The sequence below is a fragment of the Perognathus longimembris genome, chromosome 4 (genome assembly GCF_023159225.1).
Source record: "Perognathus longimembris pacificus isolate PPM17 chromosome 4, ASM2315922v1, whole genome shotgun sequence".
Lineage (NCBI taxonomy): Eukaryota > Metazoa > Chordata > Mammalia > Rodentia > Heteromyidae > Perognathus > Perognathus longimembris.
Genome location: NC_063164.1, coordinates 53,299,242 through 53,318,119, shown reverse-complemented (window position 1 = coordinate 53,318,119; position 18,878 = coordinate 53,299,242). Strand labels below are relative to the sequence as shown.

At 40.6% G+C, this 18,878-nt stretch overlaps 2 protein-coding genes across 6 annotated transcripts in view; one reads left to right on the top strand and one right to left on the bottom strand.

The window, feature by feature from the left end:
* Positions 1-3,201: 3,201 nt before the first annotated feature.
* Ssb (small RNA binding exonuclease protection factor La) lies at positions 3,202-18,063 on the top strand. Of its 2 annotated transcripts, none has more exons than XM_048345266.1 (12): positions 3,202-3,326; positions 5,853-5,934; positions 9,106-9,209; positions 9,361-9,535; positions 10,582-10,689; positions 10,775-10,875; positions 13,888-13,959; positions 14,270-14,312; positions 15,321-15,461; positions 17,078-17,264; positions 17,549-17,671; positions 17,966-18,063. In XM_048345266.1, the coding sequence occupies exons 2-12, from the start codon at positions 5,869-5,871 to the stop codon at positions 18,052-18,054; spliced, it is 1,209 nt and encodes a 402-aa protein (XP_048201223.1). In that variant the 5' UTR covers positions 3,202-3,326; positions 5,853-5,868; the 3' UTR covers positions 18,055-18,063. The 2 variants fall into 2 exon arrangements, with proteins under 2 accessions (XP_048201223.1, XP_048201222.1); XM_048345265.1 differs by having other exon boundaries at positions 3,207-3,326; positions 5,860-5,934.
* Mettl5 (methyltransferase 5, N6-adenosine) overlaps positions 18,055-18,878 on the bottom strand; it is a 13,280-nt gene continuing 12,456 nt past the window's right edge. For 2 of the 4 annotated variants that reach the window (XM_048345268.1, XM_048345270.1), the window contains 2 exons: positions 18,546-18,595; positions 18,055-18,154 (listed from right to left, as the gene is read on the bottom strand). In XM_048345268.1, coding sequence (XP_048201225.1) covers positions 18,116-18,154; positions 18,546-18,595 — 89 coding nt within the window. In that variant the 3' untranslated portion in view covers positions 18,055-18,115. Of the gene's footprint in view, positions 18,155-18,402; positions 18,486-18,535; positions 18,596-18,878 lie in introns of those variants that run through there. The other 2 variants (XM_048345269.1, XM_048345271.1) reach the window with 1 other exon arrangement.

Genomic DNA, 18,878 nt, shown 5'->3' with positions numbered 1-18,878 from the left:
ATTTGAAGCCCTGGGTTCGATTCCTCAGCACCACATATATAGAAAATGGCCAGAAGTGGCGCTGTGGCTCAAGTGGCAGAGTGCTAGCCTTGAGCAAAAAGAAGCCAGGGACAGTGCTCAGGCCCTGAGTCCAAGCCCAAGGACTGGCAATAAATAAATAAATAAATAAATAAATAAATAAATAAATAAATAAATAAATTCTTGCCCTGTTTTGAGGCTGCTAAAAAATACCAACCTCTTAGGTAATTTAGTAGGTCATTTAACCAAAAATGATTTAAAATTTCAGGAAAGTTGAAGAAGTAAAATACTGTGCTACTAGAGGAAAGTATTGGAAAAACCTTAAATGATTAAAATTTCTGCAAAAATGTGTTCTAATAGGGAATGGCTCTAGAAGGGACACTAACACGTTACTACACTAGATGGTTTTTCACTTTCCAAGTAATATTTTTCATTTGTTTTAAAAAAAACCAAACATGTGGTGCTCCCTTTACAATATGCCAGTTATATTCCACACCAATGCACATATTGTATCACATTTAATGCTCAGAACTGCATTAAGAGTTATCACTACTCAACATAAAAAGGTCTAAAATAGACCTTTCAGTGGATCACAATAGCTCAACAGCTATGTATATATGATCATATAAGACAAGGACGAACAAACTTTATTGTTGACGTTATATTTAAAGTTCTAGGTGAATTTCCTTTGGCGTACGCCACGTGGCTACTGTATATGATTTTGGTACACTGGGTATTGTATATATGCCTACCTGATCTAGGAAAGGGAAAGAAAAACGAGGGTGTAAGATATCATAAGAAATATACTCACTGCCCTATTATGTAACTGAACCTCTTTTGAAAAAAAATGAACTATTGTATCATCAAACAATTGCACCACTAGGAATGTATCCAAAGGAAATAAAATCAGTATGTCAAAGAAAAAAAAAGAGTTATCACTGGCCCGACTCTATACACAAAGGACAGAGAAGTGGAGAAGTTTGCCTATGGTCAAATTTGCATTCAGAAGAACAGTTATGTGGATGCAGTCATCTGGTTTCAGGGTTCAGCTCTTACATATACCATTCTATTGTTTTCTCAACTCTAGGATTCCATGAAACTTCAGCTTTTAAAACTGGCCTAGTGGCAAGAGTGCTTGCCTCGTATACATGAGGCCCTGGGCTCAATTCCCCAGCACCACATATACAGAAAATGGCCAGAAGTGGCGCTGTGGCTCAAGTGGTAGAGTGCTAGCCTTGAGCAAGAAGAAGCCAGGGACAGTGCTCAGGCCCAGAGTCCAAGCCCCAGGACTGGCAAAAAAAAAAAGGGGGGGGGCTGGGAATATGGCCTAGTGGTAAAGTGCTTGCCTCGTACACATGAAGCCCCGGGTTCGATTCCTCAGCACCACATATATAGAAAAAAAGCCAGAAGTGGAGCTGTGGCTCAAGAGGTAGAGTACTAGCCTTGAGCAAAAAGAAGCCAGGGACAGTGCTCAGGCCCTGAGTCCATGCCCCAGGTCTGGCAACAAAAACAAAACAAATAAACAAAAATAAAACTTTACCAGGTTGGGAATATGGCTTAGTGGTAGAGTGCTTGCCAACCTACCTGAAGCCCTGAGTTCAATTCCTCAGCACCACATACACAGAAAAAGCCGGAAGTGGGGCTATGGTTCAAGTGGTAGAGTGCTAGCCTTGAGCAAAATGAAGCCAAGAACAGTGCTCAGGCCCTCAGTCCAGTCCCCAGGACTAGCAAAAAGAAACAGACTTTGTTTATCCATAATCCCAGGGCTTGGGAGGCCAAAAGCAAGAGGATCACATTAGAGGTCGGACTGGGACATATAAAGACCCTGCCTCAAAAACCCATACAAAAATAAATAAAAGTTATTCTGGTGTGCACAATTAAGAACTAACACAACACAATGTAGCTTAGATATATTATGATTCTTCATATACATACATAGGTGTACATGTATATACATACATAGGTGTACATGTATATACATATGTGTATATATAATATATGTGTGTGTATATATACACACACACACACACACACACACACACACACAGTGATACCTCATCTTTTGGGAGAGTTACGTTCCAGAGAATCCTCCTCCAATCCATTAGGTGAAAATCTTTGAAGTAGCAGCACTACTTATCCACTCCCTGTATGGTAGTTCACTTATTGCTACTTGCTGATACAGGTAGATGTTGAATGACAGGCCTGGGCACTGTTCCCATGCTTTTGTGCTCAATGCTAGTGTTCCACCATTTCAGTCACAACTCTAATTCTGGCTTTTTGGTAGGTAGTTGTAGAAAGAGTGTCACGAGCCGGGAGCTGGTGGCTTACACCTGTAATCCTAGCTACTCAGAAGGCTGAGATCTGAGGATCTTAATTCGAAGCCAGCCGAGGCAGGGGCATCTGTAAGACTCTTTTCTTCAATTAACCACCAGAAAATTGGAAGTGGTACTGTTTGTTGCTCAAAGTGGTAGAATCTTGGACAAGAGAACTCAGGGAGGGCTGGGAATGTGGCTTAGTGGTAGAGTGCTTGCCTAGCATGCATGAAACCCTGGGTTTGATTCCTCAGTACCACATAAACAGAAAAAGCCAGAAGTGGTGCTGTGGCTCAAGTGGTAGAGTGCTAGCCTTGAGCAGAAAGAAACCAGGGTCAGTGCTCAGGTCCAGAGTCCCAAGACCCAGGACTGGCAAAACAAAAACAACAACAACAACAACAACAACAACAAAAACCGAGCTCAGGGACAACGCCTTAGCTCTGAGTTCAAGCACCATAAGGATGACCACCGCCAACAACAAAGGAATGTCACGGACTTTCCAGCCTTTGCTGGCCTTGACTCGCGGTCCTCAGATCTCAGCCTCCTCAACAGCTAGGATTGTAGGCTTATGCCACCGGCGCTGGGCTAAATTTCTTTTTTTTTTTTTCATGGAAAACTCATCATCTGTAATAGTGAGCCAGAAGAAAGTGTGAGGAACAAATGCCTCAAGAATACTTACAAAAAAAAAAAAAAAAAGTTTATCCTAACACCAGCTACCACCCACCCCTGCATCATCCTGCGGGAGATTTTCACCCAATCTTCTCCGAGTGAGGGCGGGACTCCCGAGGTTGTGGGAGCCTGTGATCACTGCGCAGGCGCAGAACTCTACGTCGGCTCCGACCCGCCCTCGGCCCCGCCCTCTCAGCCCGCAAGGGCTGCCGGGAAGCCCCCATCTTTGAGCGCGTTAGGCCCGCCGACTACGCAGGGAAGTGGAGGCATTTCCGTCGTCGTTACGGAACCTGTGCACCGCGCGTCCGCGCAACCGGGGCCTTGAAGGTGAGCCTCCCGGAACAGATCCGGAAGAGCCGGCGGCGCCTTCCCCTCCGTGCAGTCCCCGCAGGGCTCGTTGCCGGTCTTCCGGGCATGTTGGCCCCACGCCGCGTGGACCGAGGCGGCCGGGGCGCGCGGGCCGGGCCGCGGAGCCAGGCCCTGCACGGAATGCGGGCGCCTGGGGCTCCCCACGTGTCTTGGGCTCGGGGGAGCCGAGCTTGCCAGTGCTCGCGGCTCTGCGGGGTCTTGGTTCGGGGCCCCCTCGCATCCCACCGCGTCCTTTAGTTTCTAACCTCCGCCGCTGTCCAGTCTCGCCGAGGCCAGGTGTGCTGGGTCCCATCCGTTTTTAGTTTCGGAGGAGGTCCGTGCGCTGGTAAGCGCCAGACCACCTGGGGCCTGTGCGGCCTGACTGCAGGCCAAGGAAGTTGGAGCCGAAGATGTCCCTCCATCTCCCTAGGACTTCTAAAATGCTGCCATCAAAGCTGCTTCTGTGTGAAATGTTTGAGTGTGAATAACATCTCACTTTTAGTTCCACGTTCTGGGGAAGTATTTGATGAAACGAAGTTCCTACATTGGGTAGGCCAAAGAAGTCTTGGAAGGACCAAATAGTTGGTTCATGTGCTTTATAAAGCAACATCCGGATGTAGATGGTGGTAGACAAACTAGTGCAAGAGTTGGAGTCAGTTCCATAGGAGAATGTGTCCGGAGTAGACTTCCATTTGCCAGAACTTCAGTGGGTATCTGGGTTATTGAAAGTAGTTTCAGAGTATTAAGCGCAGCCTCCAAGAAGAGTACCAACAAGGAATGTAATTCATCTTTAGATGTATCGGCAGGTATTCTCCATGAATTAATAAACTGTACAATGTAGATGATTGAGTGGCTTAGTGGAGCTCTGGAAACAAATATCTTTGAAGTCAGAAGACTTGGTTTGTGCATTCTAATAAACGGATATCCTAGCCTCCTTTTCGTCTTGCAATGCCCATGTTCCTGCTCTGAAACTGGAAATTAGCTAGATGGTTAACTAATGTATCAGCGAGTCAGTCACATCCTTTCACTTCCAGATTAAAGTGATTTAAGTGTAATGGTGCTCCCAAATGTTCGTTTTAAAATTGATCGCTTAAAACACTGTGTCTAATGTAAACTACAACCTTCCCCTCCCCCCCCCCCCCCAGTCCTGGGGCTTGCTCTCAGGGCCTGGGCGCTGCTGCTCCTGGCCACCGTTTGCTCAAGGCTAGAGCTCTACCACTTGGGTCTCAGTGCCACTTCTGGCTTTATCTGAGTAGTTTGTAAGAGAAGAATCTTAGACACTTTCTTCTCTGGACTGGTTTTGAACCAGAGTCCTCAGATCTCAGTCTCCTGAGTACCTAGGATTACAAGCATAAGCCACAGGTACCTGACTCTACACCTTTTTTTTTTTTTTAAATAAGTACTTATTTATTGTCAGAGTGGTGTACAGAGGGGTTACAGATTCATATCTAAGACAGTGGGTACATTTCTTGTACAATTTGTTACCTCCCTCATTTCCCCCCTCTCCCAACTTTTTGGTTGTGGGCTTGAACTCTGGGCCTGGGTGCTGCCCCTTAGCTCTTCAGCTCAAGGCTAGCACTCTACCACTTGACCCACAGCACCATTTCCCATTTTATGGTGGTTAGTTGGAGCTAAGAGTCTGGGGAACCCAGGGCTTCATGTATATGAGGCAAGCACTCTTGCCACTAGGCTATATTCCCAGCCCCCTTTTATTTTTATTTTTTTGCCAGTCACGATGCTTGTACTTGGAGCCTGAGCACTGTCCCTGGCTTCTTTTTGCTCAAGACTAAGTGCTCTACCACTTGAGCCACAAAACCACTTCTGGCTTTTTCTGTTTATGTTGTGCTGAGGAATGGAACACAGGGTTTCATGTGTGCTAGGTAAGTACTCTACATGTAGCCACATTTCCAGCCCCAGCTACAACTTTTAATATTACATTTAAAAAATCCTTTGATGGGGTTGGGAATATGACCTAGTGGTAGAGTGCTTGTTTTGTATACATAAAGTCCTAGGTTTGATTCCTTCACACTACATGTATAGAAAAAGCCAGAAGTGGCGCTGTAGTTCAAGTGGTAGAGTGCTAGCCTTGAGCAAAAAGAAGCCAGGGACAGTGCCCAGGCCCTGAGTTCAAGCCCCAGGATTGGCAAAAAATAAATCTTTTGCTGACTAGTTTTTGGTTAAGTCAGCAGTGGCCAAAATTTGAGGAGACCTGACAACCCACACTGTATAGTGCTGACAGCCATCCGCATATATTTGTTTAAAGCTGGAAGTCAAGTCTTTCCACTAAAGCTTCCTTTAGCAATGAAATAAGCAGTTGCTTTGTTATAGATAGGCAGTTATTTACTGAAGGAGGGGAGCATGTTGTTGATCTTCAGCTTTGTGTCACTTAATTCATAATGCTTTGTTGAAATATTTGAGACTGAGTAGAGAAATTGAACTTGTAAAATCAGAGATTCACCTAGAAAAGTAAAATAACCTCTTTTACCAATTTGGGACAATATTTACTTTACAGTTAGCCACGATGGCTGAAAATGGTGATAATGAAAAAATGGCTGCTCTGGAGACCAAAATCTGTCATCAAATTGAGGTATGATTCTTGTGCTATTAAACTGCAAAGCAAAGTCTTGAAAGGAGATTGAGGACCTCAAAACAGCAAAAGAACCTATAGTTTCAATATAGGAAATATTTGGCTTGTTTTTGATTCTTAGAATTAGTTGAACATAGTTTTATGTAAGTTGGAGCCAGGTTAAGAAACTCAAAGAACTTACAAACATTTGACAGATAACATTTGAAAGACTATTATTGTTTATTAACTTATTTTTTGGTCAGTCATGGGATTTCAGCTTGGCCTGGGTGCTGTCACTGAGCTTTCTTTTTTCCCTTCAAGGATAGCATTCTACCACTTGAGCCACTGTTCCAGGAACTTCTGTTTTTTGGTGGTTAATTGGAGATAAGAGTCTCAGGGACTTGTCTGCTAGGGCTGGCCTTGAGTTTTGATCTTCAGATTTCAGCCTCCAGAGTAGCTAGGATGGGCTGGGAATATAGCCTAGTGGCAAGAGTGCTTGACTCGTATACATGAAGCCTTGGGTTCGATTCCCCAGCACCACATATATAGAGAATGGCCAGAAGTGGCGCTGTGGCTCAAGTGGCAGAGTGCTAGACTTAAGCAAAAAGAAGCCAGGGACAGTGCTCAGGCCCTGAGTCTAAGGCCCAGGACTGGCAAAAAAAAAAAAAAAAAAAAAAAAAACCAGAGTAGCTAGGATTACAGATATGAACCACCAGCTCTTCCCCCCCCCCACCCCTTTTCAAGGTCTCAGTAGGTAGCACAGGCTGGCCTCTGCCTCCTGAGTCCTAAGACCATAGGTGGGCAGTACAAAGAACTTGAGTTTACCTTAGTTTTCTAGTCTGTAAAATGAAGATAATAATATAATCATTGTAAAGTTGTTTGTAAAATCAAGTTAGTTGGTAAGATGTAAAATAGAAAATGCCTGGCACTTAATAAGATGATAGAGAAGCCCATGGTAAATAATTTCCCTATTAAATGATATTTTGTATCCTTGAAAGTCCTACTAGGTTTATCTGCCTAATTAGTCCCTGTTAAATGATACTTTGTTGAAAGTCCTTATTTGGTTATTCTGTCCAATTCTTCTCAACCATTGTAACTTTAACAATATTTTCATTGTCCTCCTAGTGTTTCAAATTTAGATAATATGGGTAGGTTGAAACTTCATTGGAATTAATGGCTAGATGGGAAATTAACCCTAAGTATGATTGTTGAGAAATATATTATTTATTCTGTGTTTAATGATTAGAGCAATGTAACCTTGTATATATGGAAAGAGTTGTGATGTCCCTCTCACAATCTGCCACCTCTCAAATACCCCTCTTGATGTAATCAGGGTTAAAAAATCAGTATAGAGGGCCTGGGAATATGGCCTAGTGGCAAGAGTGCTTGCCTTGTATACATAAAACCATGGGTTCGATTCCCCAGCACCACATGTATAGAAAATGTCCAGAAGTAGCGCTGTGGCTCAAGTGGCAGAGTGCTAGCCTTGAGCAAAAAGAAGCCAGGGACAGTGCTCAGGCCCTGAGTCCAAGACCCAGAACTGGCAAAAAAAAAAAAAAATCAGTATAGGGGTGCATGTCTGAGATCCCTACTTCGGAGGAGGGAGGGGATCAGGAGGTTTGAGGCCAGCCTGGGCAAAAATGTTAGTGAGACCTCATTACCAAGAAGCTGGATGTGGTGGTAAACATCTAAGGCCAAGCTCCATAGAAACCACCCACATGTGGGAGGCCTACATGGGACTGAGACCTTGGTCCTGATCCAGGAGACCTTATCTGAAAAATAAAGCAAAAGGGGTTAGGAATGTGGCTCAGATAGAGTGCCGGGTCAGCTGGAGGTCCTGAATTTAAATGCTGCTACTGCCAAAGTATTAAAAACTGAGAATCCTTTCATACTTTGCTCTATGCTCCCACTAATAAAGTATTTTCTCTCTCTCTCTCTCTCTCTCTCTCTCTTGTCAGTCCTGGGGCTTGAACTCAGGACCTGAGCACTGTACCTGGCTTCTTTTTGCTCAAGGCTAGCACTCTACCACTTGAGCCACAGCGCCACTTCTGGCTTTTTTCTATATATGTGGTGCTGAGGAATCGAACCCAGGGCTTCATGTATATGAGGCAAGCACTCTTGCCACTAGGCCATATCCCCAGCCTATAAAGTATTTTTTAAACAGGCTTTATTTTTTTAGAGCAGCATTAAGTCCACACCACAATTATGGAGAACTATGTAACTATAACTTATTTTCTCTCCCACTAAGCCACTTTTCCAGCCCTTGCCCTTTTCATTTTATGATGCTTTTATATGTGTGTGCTGGTCATGGGGCTTGAACTCTGGATTTAGGTGCTATCTCTATCTAAGCTTGTTTTGTGCACAGCTAGTGCTCTCCTACTTGAGCCACAGCACCACTTCCAGCTTTTCGGTGGTTAATTGGCGATAAGAGTCTCACAGACTTTCCTTATCAGTTTGGCTTTGAACCACAATTCACAAATCTCAGCCTTCTGAGTAGCTAGGATATAGGCATGAGCCATCAGTAAGTACCTGGCTGCTTTTGACATTTCAAATAGTTCTACTTGGATTATACTTGGCCTTTTGGGGGTAGAGTAGATTTGTGGATTGAGTCCAGAGCCTCTGTGTAGTCTTTCCACTCTGATTAAGATGTTTTTCTTCATTCAGTACATTTTATGTTTCCCACTACCCCCAATATTGGGGATTGAACTCCAGGCCTCACGATCTTGCTTGGCATTTTCTTTCAAGGCTGTCATTACCATCTGAGTAAGCCATGCTTCTACTTCCAATTTGTTGCTGCTTAATTGGAGACTCTTAGCTTCCTGAGTAGGATTATAGACATGTAATCTGGTGCCTGGTGTTAATATTGTTTATATTTTAAGATTTTGTTCTTGACACATACATTAGTAGTTAACATTTTAGTTTTATCTTTTTGTTAATTATAGATTTATATTTATAGATATTATGTATTTATATAATATTTATAGATATAGTATTTATAAATTATTATGTATAAATATAATATTTGTAGATATTATAGTAAGTTTGAGGAAAATATCTTTTGCTTTTTGTAAGCTGCAACATGTATTTATAGAGAGTAGAACTTTGTGATGTAGAGATAGTTGTTTGTTTTTTAATTCCAAGATAGGCCTAGTATTATACAGTTCTCTGAAATACATTGTAATTATCTTACAGTATTATTTTGGAGACTTCAATTTGCCACGGGACAAATTTTTAAAAGAACAGATCAAGTTGGATGAAGGCTGGGTTCCTCTGGAAATTATGATAAAATTTAATAGGTAAAAACCTTTTTTTGTTTCTTTTGGTTTTGAGGATTGTGCATGTGCTCTTCCATTGAGCTGCACTCAGCCCAAAACATCATCTAGGTTTTCTGTAGGTAATATGCTTGACTTTTGAGTCTTACAATGTTTCTGTATATAATTTCCTTAGGTTAAACCGCCTAACAACCGACTTTAATTTAATAGTGGAAGCATTAAGCAAATCGGAGGCAAAACTTATGGAAATCAGTGAAGATAAAACTAAAATCAGAAGATCTCCAAGCAAACCCCTCCCTGAAGTGACTGATGAGTATAAAAATGATGTGAAAAACAGATCTGTTTACATTGTAAGTGAATATTTTAGGCACTGGATATTGGGTCTATTTATAAAGAAAATATATGGAGTAAAAATAAGATCTCAGGATAGATTTTCTTTTTTTTGGCCAGTCCTGGGGCTTGGACTCAGGGCCTGAGCACTGTCCCTGGCTTCTTCCCGCTCAAGGCTAGCACTCTGCCACTTGAGCCACAGCGCTGCTTCTGGCCGTTTTCTGTATATGTGGTGCTGGGGAATCGAACCTAGGGCCTCGTGTATCCGAGGCAGGCACTCTTGCCACTAGGCTATATCCCCAGCCCCGTCAGGATAGATTTTGATACTTTTATATCTTGTGGCAGTGTGGGGTTTTTGTTGTTTTTGTTTTGGTCAGTCATGGAGCTTGAACTCAGGCATAGTCACTGTCCCTGCCTGAGAGCCTTTGCTCGAGGCTAGTGCTTTAACACTTTGAGCCACATCTCCCTTCTAGTTTTCTAGTGGCTAATTGGAGATAAGATTCACAGGGACTTTCCTGCCCGGAATGGCTTGGAATGGCTTTGAGTCATAATCCTCAGATCTCAGCCTCCCGTTAGTATTACAGGCGTGAGCCACCAGTGGCCTGGCTTGTGGTAGTGTTCATAATTTTTGTAACTTTTATCTTGGACTGTTTGGAGATTTAAGTGAAAAAACTCATCTATTATTTGAAAAAATTCTTTACAGTTTTAAGTACCTGAAATGCATATCAGTTGTATCAACAGCTAAACTGTCAATTGATATACTATTTACTTATAAATAGAAATCTATTATGGAATGGTTCAGACATACAGTAGATTGAATATCATAATTTCCCATTGCCAAATTTTAAGTTTTTAGTATGTAAGTATCTCTGTTCTAACTGAATTACTTTGAACCAAAGTAAGTATGAGTCATTTTTATTTCACTTGAGAATAATACTTAAATATTAAGAGATGAAAAGATAAAAATGTATATTGTGGTTTCCTCGAGAGATGAAAAAATAAAAATCTATATTGTGGTTTCATCGTTTTCATTTCAATTAGCATTGTTTGTACATTTTTTTTACAGAAAGGCTTCCCAACTGATGCAACCCTTGATGACATAAAAGAATGGCTAGAAGGTAAAGGTCAAATATTAAATATTCAGATGAGAAGAACATTGCACAAAGCATTTAAGGTATGATTGTATTATAATACAAACTTTAGTTACAACATATCAAGAACATTACTTTAAAAAAAAAACATTCCCTCCCTTTTTATAGGGATCAATATTTGCTGTATTTGATAGCATTGAATCTGCTAAGAAGTTTGTACAGACCCCTGGCCAGAAGTACAAAGACACAGAACTGCTAATACTTTTTAAGTAAGTCTTTTTGCTAAAGTTTCTTTCAGACAGTTATTTGGCACTGACTGTAGGGTAAGGTGTATGAGATAACACATTCCCCCTTATAGAGTGTTTTTAGTCTCCTCAGTTATACTTTGAGGCCTGAAATTTGTTGAGTCAGAACAGTACTAGTCCTTCTAAGTTTATAAGAAAGTACTTACTATACTTTTCACTACTAGTAACTAAGAAAAGTTTTAGTACTTATTTTGTAACTAAAACATCTATTCTGGTTTTTGTGGGGCACATAGATCACTATTTTCAATAACTTTCAGTCTATACAGGCACTAATTTATATAGTACAAAGGATTCAGCTTTGAGCTATTCTTCTGTTGTGGTGGTGGTGGTTAGTCTTGAGGCTTGAACTCAGGGCATTGGGTGCTCTCCTTGAGCTTTTTAGGCTAGCCACAGTTCCCCTTCATGTTTTCTGGTGGTTGATTGGACATTTCTGCTCCGGCTAGCTCCAAACCAGGATCCTCAGATCTCATTCTCCTGAGTAGCTAGGATTACAGGTTTGAGCTACCAGCACCTGGCTTGGAATATTTTTGTGTCTTTTTAAAATAAGGTTAAGGCAAGTCACTGGTGTTTTACAACTAGTGCTAGCCTTAAGCAAAAAAGTTCAGAAACAGTGTCGAGGCCCTGAATTCAAGCCCCATGACCGACAAAGGAAAAAACAACAACACTAAGTAAGAGCTTTATGCTCTTGAGTTGAAGCCCCCATACAGGCACATATACCATATATGGTGATGAACAGCTGGGGATACTGTTGGAGTTCAAGAATAGCCTGAGCTACATACCAAGACCCTGTCTCAAGAGGAGAGGAGAACAAACAATTTTCATGATGAAGTTAGGCATGGGGACATACTCTCTGCTTTTGCATTATTCAGTTTCTTAAGTGCTATATACTAAACTTGGCTGACTTGGGCATGCACTATGTGCTATTAGTTTTAAATATTCAAAAAATTTAATTTGGTATGCAAAGGTCTTAACATTGGACCCAATTTTGTGGTTTTGTTCAAGGCTGGCTTCAAGTTGTGATCTTAAATATACATCCTGCATAGGTAGGATTGCAGGCATGTGCCACTGGGTTTCCTAGGCTGGCCTCAAACCAAAAGCCTGCATAGCCAGGATTTCAGGCATGTATCACCACAACTGGCTTCAAAATTATTTTTCAGAGTGATTGTCATAAGGTTGCTGTTCTTTTTTTTTTTTTTTTTTTTGCTTGCCAATCCTGGAGCTTGAACTCAGGGCCTGGACACTGTCCCTGAGCTTCTTTTGCTCAAGGCTAGCTCTCTACCACTTGAGCCACAGTACCACTTCCGGCTTTTTCTGTTCATATGGTGCTGAGGAATTGAACCCAGGGCTTCATGCATGCTAGGCAAGCACTCTACCACTAAGCCACATTTGCAGCCCAATGCTGCTATTCTGGAGTCTTCAGGATGTTAACTTTTTTCCCTTTGTAAAATTACCATCATAAAAAACCATGAAACTTTGAAATATTTGCGTGACTTATGACTTTTCTATACAGGAATGGTAAATTAAATCCAGTATGCAACTGTTAATGAATACAGGATTTCTTTTGGGGTTATTAAAATGAATTACAGTTAGTAGTGATAGTTGCACTAATTATGTCTTCTACTTTAGAAGCTGGGCACCCATGCTTGGCTCATGCTTATAATTCTAGCTATTCATGAGGCTGATATCTGAGAGAAATGAAGCTTGAAGCCAGCTTGGGCATACAAATATGAGAGATTACTTATCTTCAATAGCCAGCAAGAAGCCAGAACTGGAGGTATAACTCATGGTGGAGTGTTAGTCATGAGCAAAAAAAGCCAAGTAAGAGTGCAAGACCCCAAGATCAAGCACCAGTACTAGCACACATATATACTTTAGGTGCATTTTATGTATTTTCTGTTTTTGTGCTTGTCCTGGGCTTGAACTCAGAGCCTGGGCACTTTTTTTTTTTTTTTTTTTTTTTTGCCATTCCTGGGACTGGAACTCAGGGCCTGAGTACTATCCCTGGCTTTTTGCTCAAGGATAGCAGTCTCCCACTTGAGACACAGCACCACTTCTGGCTTTTTCTATATATGTGGTGCTGAGGAATTGAACCCAGGGCTTCATGTATTCGAGGCAAGAACTCTACCACTAGGCCATATTCCCAGCCCCCTGGGTACTTTTTTGTTTTTTTTTTTTGTTTTTTTTTTTGGGGCCAGTCCTGGGGCTTGGACTCAAGGCCTGAGCACTGTCCCTGGCTTCTTTTTGCTCAAGGTTAGCACTCTGCCACTTGAGTCACAGCGCCACTTCTGGCCATTTTCTGTATATGTGGTGCTGGGGAATCGAACCCAGGGCCTCATGTATATGAAGCAGGCACTCTTGCCACTAGGCCATATCCCCAGCCCCCCTGGGTACTTTTTGTTGTTGTTGTTTTGTTGTGTTTGTTAATGCTCTACCATTGAGCCAAAGTTCCACTTCTAGCCTTTTGGTGGTTAGAGATAAGAGTCTCACAGACCTAACTGTCCGGGCTCGCTTTGAACCATGATCCCCAGATCTTAGCCTCCTAAGTTGCTAGGATTTATGGCATGAGCCACTGGTGCCTAGCGTTAGGCACATATTAAAAGGGTGAATTTATTGTAATAAAGCTGTTAAGAAAGTAACTTCTGGAAGTGGTGCTGGTGGCTCAAAGTGGTAGAGCTCTAGCCTTGAGCAAAAGAGCTCAGAGACAGCACTCAGACCCTAAGTTCAAGCCCCACAACTGATTAAAAAAAAAAAGCCAAACATTAAAGTAACTTCCTTGATATATTTTAAATTTTAGATAATTTTGGTAAGAAGTGTAACAAGCTGGGTGTTGTATTCCCAGAACTCCAAAAGCTGAGGCTCTGTAGCAAGTTCTGAACCAGAGTTGGGTAACAATTCTTGTTAATGGTATCTTAAATCATTCAAAATAATTTTCAGTCTCTCCTCAGGACCTTAGCCTTTGTGTTTTGTTTTCTTTAGGGATGATTACTTTGCAAAGAAAAATGAAGAAAGAAAGCAAAATAAAGTGGAAGCTAAATTAAAAGCTAAACAGTAAGTGTGTTAAGCTGATCATGACACAGGTGAATTTCTTGAAGCTTTAACAAAGTTAGAATTTTTAGTGTTTTTAGGAATGATGAGCTTTGAAATGAGTTAGTAACGAGTCTGCTTTATTAGTAGTGAAACTGAGCTTAAACTGCTTTGATAATCTGGAGACTGTGCGTTATAGTCTCATTGAATGATCAGAAAACCTAAGGACTAGCTTCACTTATTAAGTTGTTTGTGATTATAATGAAGTTATTGGAACTTAATTTTTTCATATAGTTAAATATAAACATATTGTAATTACATGTTCTATTTGTAGAGAACAAGAAGAAAAACAAAAGTTAGCTGAAAATGCTGAAATGGTAAGTATATACTACTGGAATCTAATTTATTTAAGTTAGAATAATTTTTTTTTTTTTTTTTGGCCAGTCCTGGAGCTTGGACTCTGGGCCTGAGCACTGTCCCTGGCTTCTTTTTGCTCAAGGCTAGTACTCTGCCACTTGAGCCACAGCACCACTTCTGGCCATTTTCTGTATATGTGGTGCTGGGGAATCGAACCCAGGGCCTCATGTATATGAGGCAGGCACTCTTGCCACTAGGCCATATCCCCAGCCCCAAGTTAGAATAATTTTTAAAAGTCAGAGGTGGAGGGGACATTTGACATTAGCACATTCTGTATCACTAAGCTATAGCCCTAGTTAGGTCTAAGGATTTTTTTGTTGTTGTTGTTAGCCCTGAGGCTTGAACTCAGGGCCGAGGCACTGTCCTGGCTTCTTTTGCTCAAGGCTATCACTCTATTCCTTGCCACAGTGTCACTTCCAGCTTTTTCAGTTTATGTGGTTCTGTGGAACCAAACCCAGCTTCATGCATATAGACAAGCACTCTACTGCTAAGCCACATTCCTAGCCTCTAAGGACTTTTTAAAGAAGATATGTAGAATCATCTATAGTTATTATTGTACTAATATTGCCTAAAGTTGTTACTTATCTAGAAATGACCAGATTTGTGTAGTTTATAATCAAATCTCACGTGTAGAAGAATTTTTTTTTTTCCTTTTGCCAGTCCTGGGGCTTGGACTCAGGGCCTGAGTGTTGTCCCTGGCTTTTTGCTCAAGGCTAGCACCACTTCTGGCCATTTTTTGTATATGTGGTGCTGGGGAATTGAACCCAGGGCTTCATGTATACGAGGCAAGCACTCTTTGCCACTAGGCCATGTCCCCAGCTCCACTGTAGAAGAAATTAAATAAGCTAAAATCAGAAACCATTGTGAAGGATGATAAAATTAAATTGCATTAAAATAGTGTTTTTGATTTCTAGAGATAGGTGGTTGCTTTGAAGAAAACATTGTGATTGTTTTGTGTTTCTTAATAGAAATCAATACAAGAGAAGATTGGATGCTTGCTGAAATTTTCAGGGGACTTAGATGACCAGACCTGTAGAGAAGATTTACACATCCTTTTCTCAAATCATGGTGAAATAAAATGGATAGACTTTGTTAGAGGAGCAAAAGAGGTTTGGAAACAAATCTACTTTGTGTGTGCATGCATTTGCCCATGTGTCTTTGGGATTGAACTCAGAACCTGGGGGGCAATGGGGGGGCGGGATCTACCAGTTGAGCCACAGCTCCCTTTCTAGCTTTTTATTTATTTATTTATTTTTGCACTTTTAGCTTTTTAGTGGTTAACTGGAGATAAGAGTCTCACAGACTTGCCTGTTCAGGCTAGTTTTTAACCATGATCCTGAGGTCTCAGCCTCTTGAAGTATAGCTAGAATGATAAGCATGAGCTACAGGAGCCTGGCATAATATACTTTTAATACTAAGGGTCTTTCCTTTTTTTTTGGTCTGTCCGTCTGTTTGCTCAAGGCTAGCGCTTTGAACCACAGTTCCACTTCTGGTTTTCTGGTTTAATTGCCAGGGCTGGCTTTCAACTGCAGTCCTCAAGTGTCAGCCTATGGAGTTATTAGGATTATAGGCCACCAGTGCCTGGCCTTTTTTTTTGGCAGGCACTCTTGCCACTAGGCCACATTCCCAGCCCCCAGTGCCTGGCTTTTAATATTAGTTTTAAAGCCCATACAGCTTTTATCGTTTAGAAAATAAAGTTAGTAGAAAGCCAATTTTTAAATTATGTTGGTTGAGTTTCTATTTGCCATGTTTTCCATTGCCATGTAAAAATTTGCCACATATTTAATAATTTAGGATACATTTAATATCTCACTTTCTGTTTGCGATAAGACTAGGCATGATTTGGTTAGCCTATCTGCTCAGTCTTTTTTTTTCCTGCCAGTTCTGGGGCTTAAACTCAGGGACTGGGTACTGACCCTGAGCTTCTTTTGCTCAAGGCTAGCATTCTACCACTTGAGCCACAGCAACACTTGTGGCTTTTTCTGTTTCTGTGGTACTGAGGAATCGAACCCAGGGCTTCATGCATGCTAGGCAAGCACTCTACCACTAAGCCACATACCCAGCTCCTGCTCAATCTTAAACTGAAAACAAGATGTCAATCTGAGTTGCTCAAATATGGGGATGGGGTCCTCTGTCAAAGTCACATGGTTGTTGGCAGAGTTCATTTCCTTGGGTTTAGTTGTACAACTGACACCTTTTGTTTCAGCTATAGTTGCTTTTAGTGTTTTCCTGGTGTGGAAACATCTGTCCCCATGGGCTGTATAAGGCCTTGGAAATCAAGACACACAGTACTGATACATGCTTCTCATATGCTTGAGTTGGCTGCTCCTGGCCATCTTCCTGTAGAGATAATTTCGTGTGGCTTATGTCTAAAATCCTACATTTCTACTTGATCATTTTTGTTTTGGATTGATACCTAATATTTTTCTGAACTGTACAATAAATCACTGTTGGTTAATGGTAACAAGTTCACTTGTGTAGCATCCCTTTTCTAATGTTCACTGAATTCAGTGAATCAGGCTCTTGAGCTACTTAGCCTGGACAAGTGTTTCCCCCAACAGTATACTTTGTTTTTATTAAACGTCTTGCCTTGCCAGTTAACAGCAAAAGTCACTGAAACTAGTAATGACTATTTTGCTAAGTGGGAAAAAATTACTATTGTGCAAGAAAATTGTGGGACTAAAAGCTAAGTGTATAGCTTTCATTTTCTTTCTTTGGTATATAGGGAATAATCCTATTTAAAGAAAAAGCCAAGGAAGCACTGGATAAAGCCAAAGATGCAAATAACGGTGACCTACAATTAAGGAACAAAAATGTGACTTGGAAAGTACTAGAAGGAGAAGTAGAAAAAGTAGCACTGAAAAAAATCATCGATGACCAACAAGAATCCCTAAACAAATGGAAGTCAAAAGGTTATTCTGATTCGTTTGAATTTTATCTCATTTGCTTTCGTTAACATTTTATAGTTTTGTTTTTCTTCCCAGAGCTGAGGACCGAACTCGGGCCTTGAGCTCGCCAGGAAGGTGTGCTCTTCCCCTGAGCCAGATCCCCAACTCCTTTTGTTAACATTTTAATTTATAAAAATATTAATACTTAAAACTTTAAATACTGTTTTAAAGTTTTAATACTGTTGTAAAGTTTTAAATATTTGAAACTTTTTTTTTCTCTTAACTAAGTTCTCAATGTGTCTTTCCAGGGCGCAAATTTAAAGGAAAAGGAAAGGGAAATAAACCTGCCCAGCCTGGATCTGCAAAAGGAAAAGTACATTTTCAGGGCAAGAAAACAAAATTTGACAGTGATGATGAAAAGGGTGCAGCTGGTAAGTTCTTTCTAAGTCCTTTGGCGGTTTCACAACAGATTTGTACTTGATGAGGTAGTTATTTGCTAGTGAGAACAGGATTGTGGTTTTTCAACTTCTACTTGGAATTCTTGGGTTATTGTGATTTAATTTTGTTCTTCAATTTTACAAGTAGGAGAGGGAGATATTTGGAGTATAGCCATCAGGTCTATAAAGCTTTTCTCATCAACTGCTATTATTAATTGTGCTCAATATATTTTAAAATACAGCAGTGTTTATGTTAAATTTAACAAAAGTTGCTTATTTTGTTTGTAGGACCAATGAAAAGACCAAGAAAAGGAACAGACAAAGAAGGACCTGCATCAAAACAACAGAAAACAGAAAACGGTGCTGGAGACCAGTAGTTTAGTAAACAAAATTTTTATTCATCTTAGGTTTTAAGCTGCTTTCTGTTTTTGGAGGCTTTTAAAAAGAAAAGCGAATTAGGTCCACTTCAATATCCACCTGTAAAGAAAAAAGTTTTACTTGTCTTTTTTTGCTGTTAACTGAGATTTTTTTTTAATGTATAGTTCTGTTTGTGTCCAGATTGAAATACCAAAAGGAATATTCTTCCTCTAAATTGCCTTTGTAATATGAGAACATGATAGTACAAACTTATAAATATATACTATATGAAAACAACAAAAGCAGTTTATTTTTTCCTTTTTGTGCCCCAAAACATTTGAGAAGGAATTTCAACTAGAGTATTGGTTAGTGAGTATAGGCCTTTCCCACATAGAATTTATCTAATCTCTTAGGCTGGCTTTCCATTTACTCAACTAGCTTGATAATAGTGGAAATACTTATTGCAAAGTTTTCTAATACTGCATGTATTCAGGCCAGAATCAAGACTTACTGATTTCTTTTTATGAAAGTTGTATAATGCTGGCAGGTCATATCGAAGCTCTGTTAAAAAAAAAAAAGGCAACTTAAGGTAAAATTATTTCTAAGCATTTACCATGCTTAAAACAAAGCTAAGGAAGTACTAAGCGCAGATAGCCTAACGTCTTAGACCTGCCAACATTTTCAAGTATTAACCTGGATGTATTTCCAAGACTGACCTTGCCAAACTGGGTATGGAATTTCTGCTGTTTTAACCATTTATACTAAAATGTAAGGTTAAGGAGAAGAGATTTTTAGGATAGCAAGTGGGAAGAAAGTCCTATGAAAATAGTAGGAACTTTCTATT

Excerpts from the sequence above, each read along its gene's own strand:
- Ssb (XM_048345266.1), top strand. The coding sequence starts at position 5,869 with ATGGCTGAAAATGGTGATAATGAAAAAATGGCTGCTCTGGAGACCAAA. Across the intron at positions 5,935-9,105 it reads AAATCTGTCATCAAATTGAG|TATTATTTTGGAGACTTCAA; the intron begins GTATGATTCTTG and ends ATTATCTTACAG. Across the intron at positions 9,536-10,581 it reads AAAACAGATCTGTTTACATT|AAAGGCTTCCCAACTGATGC; the intron begins GTAAGTGAATAT and ends TTTTTTTTACAG.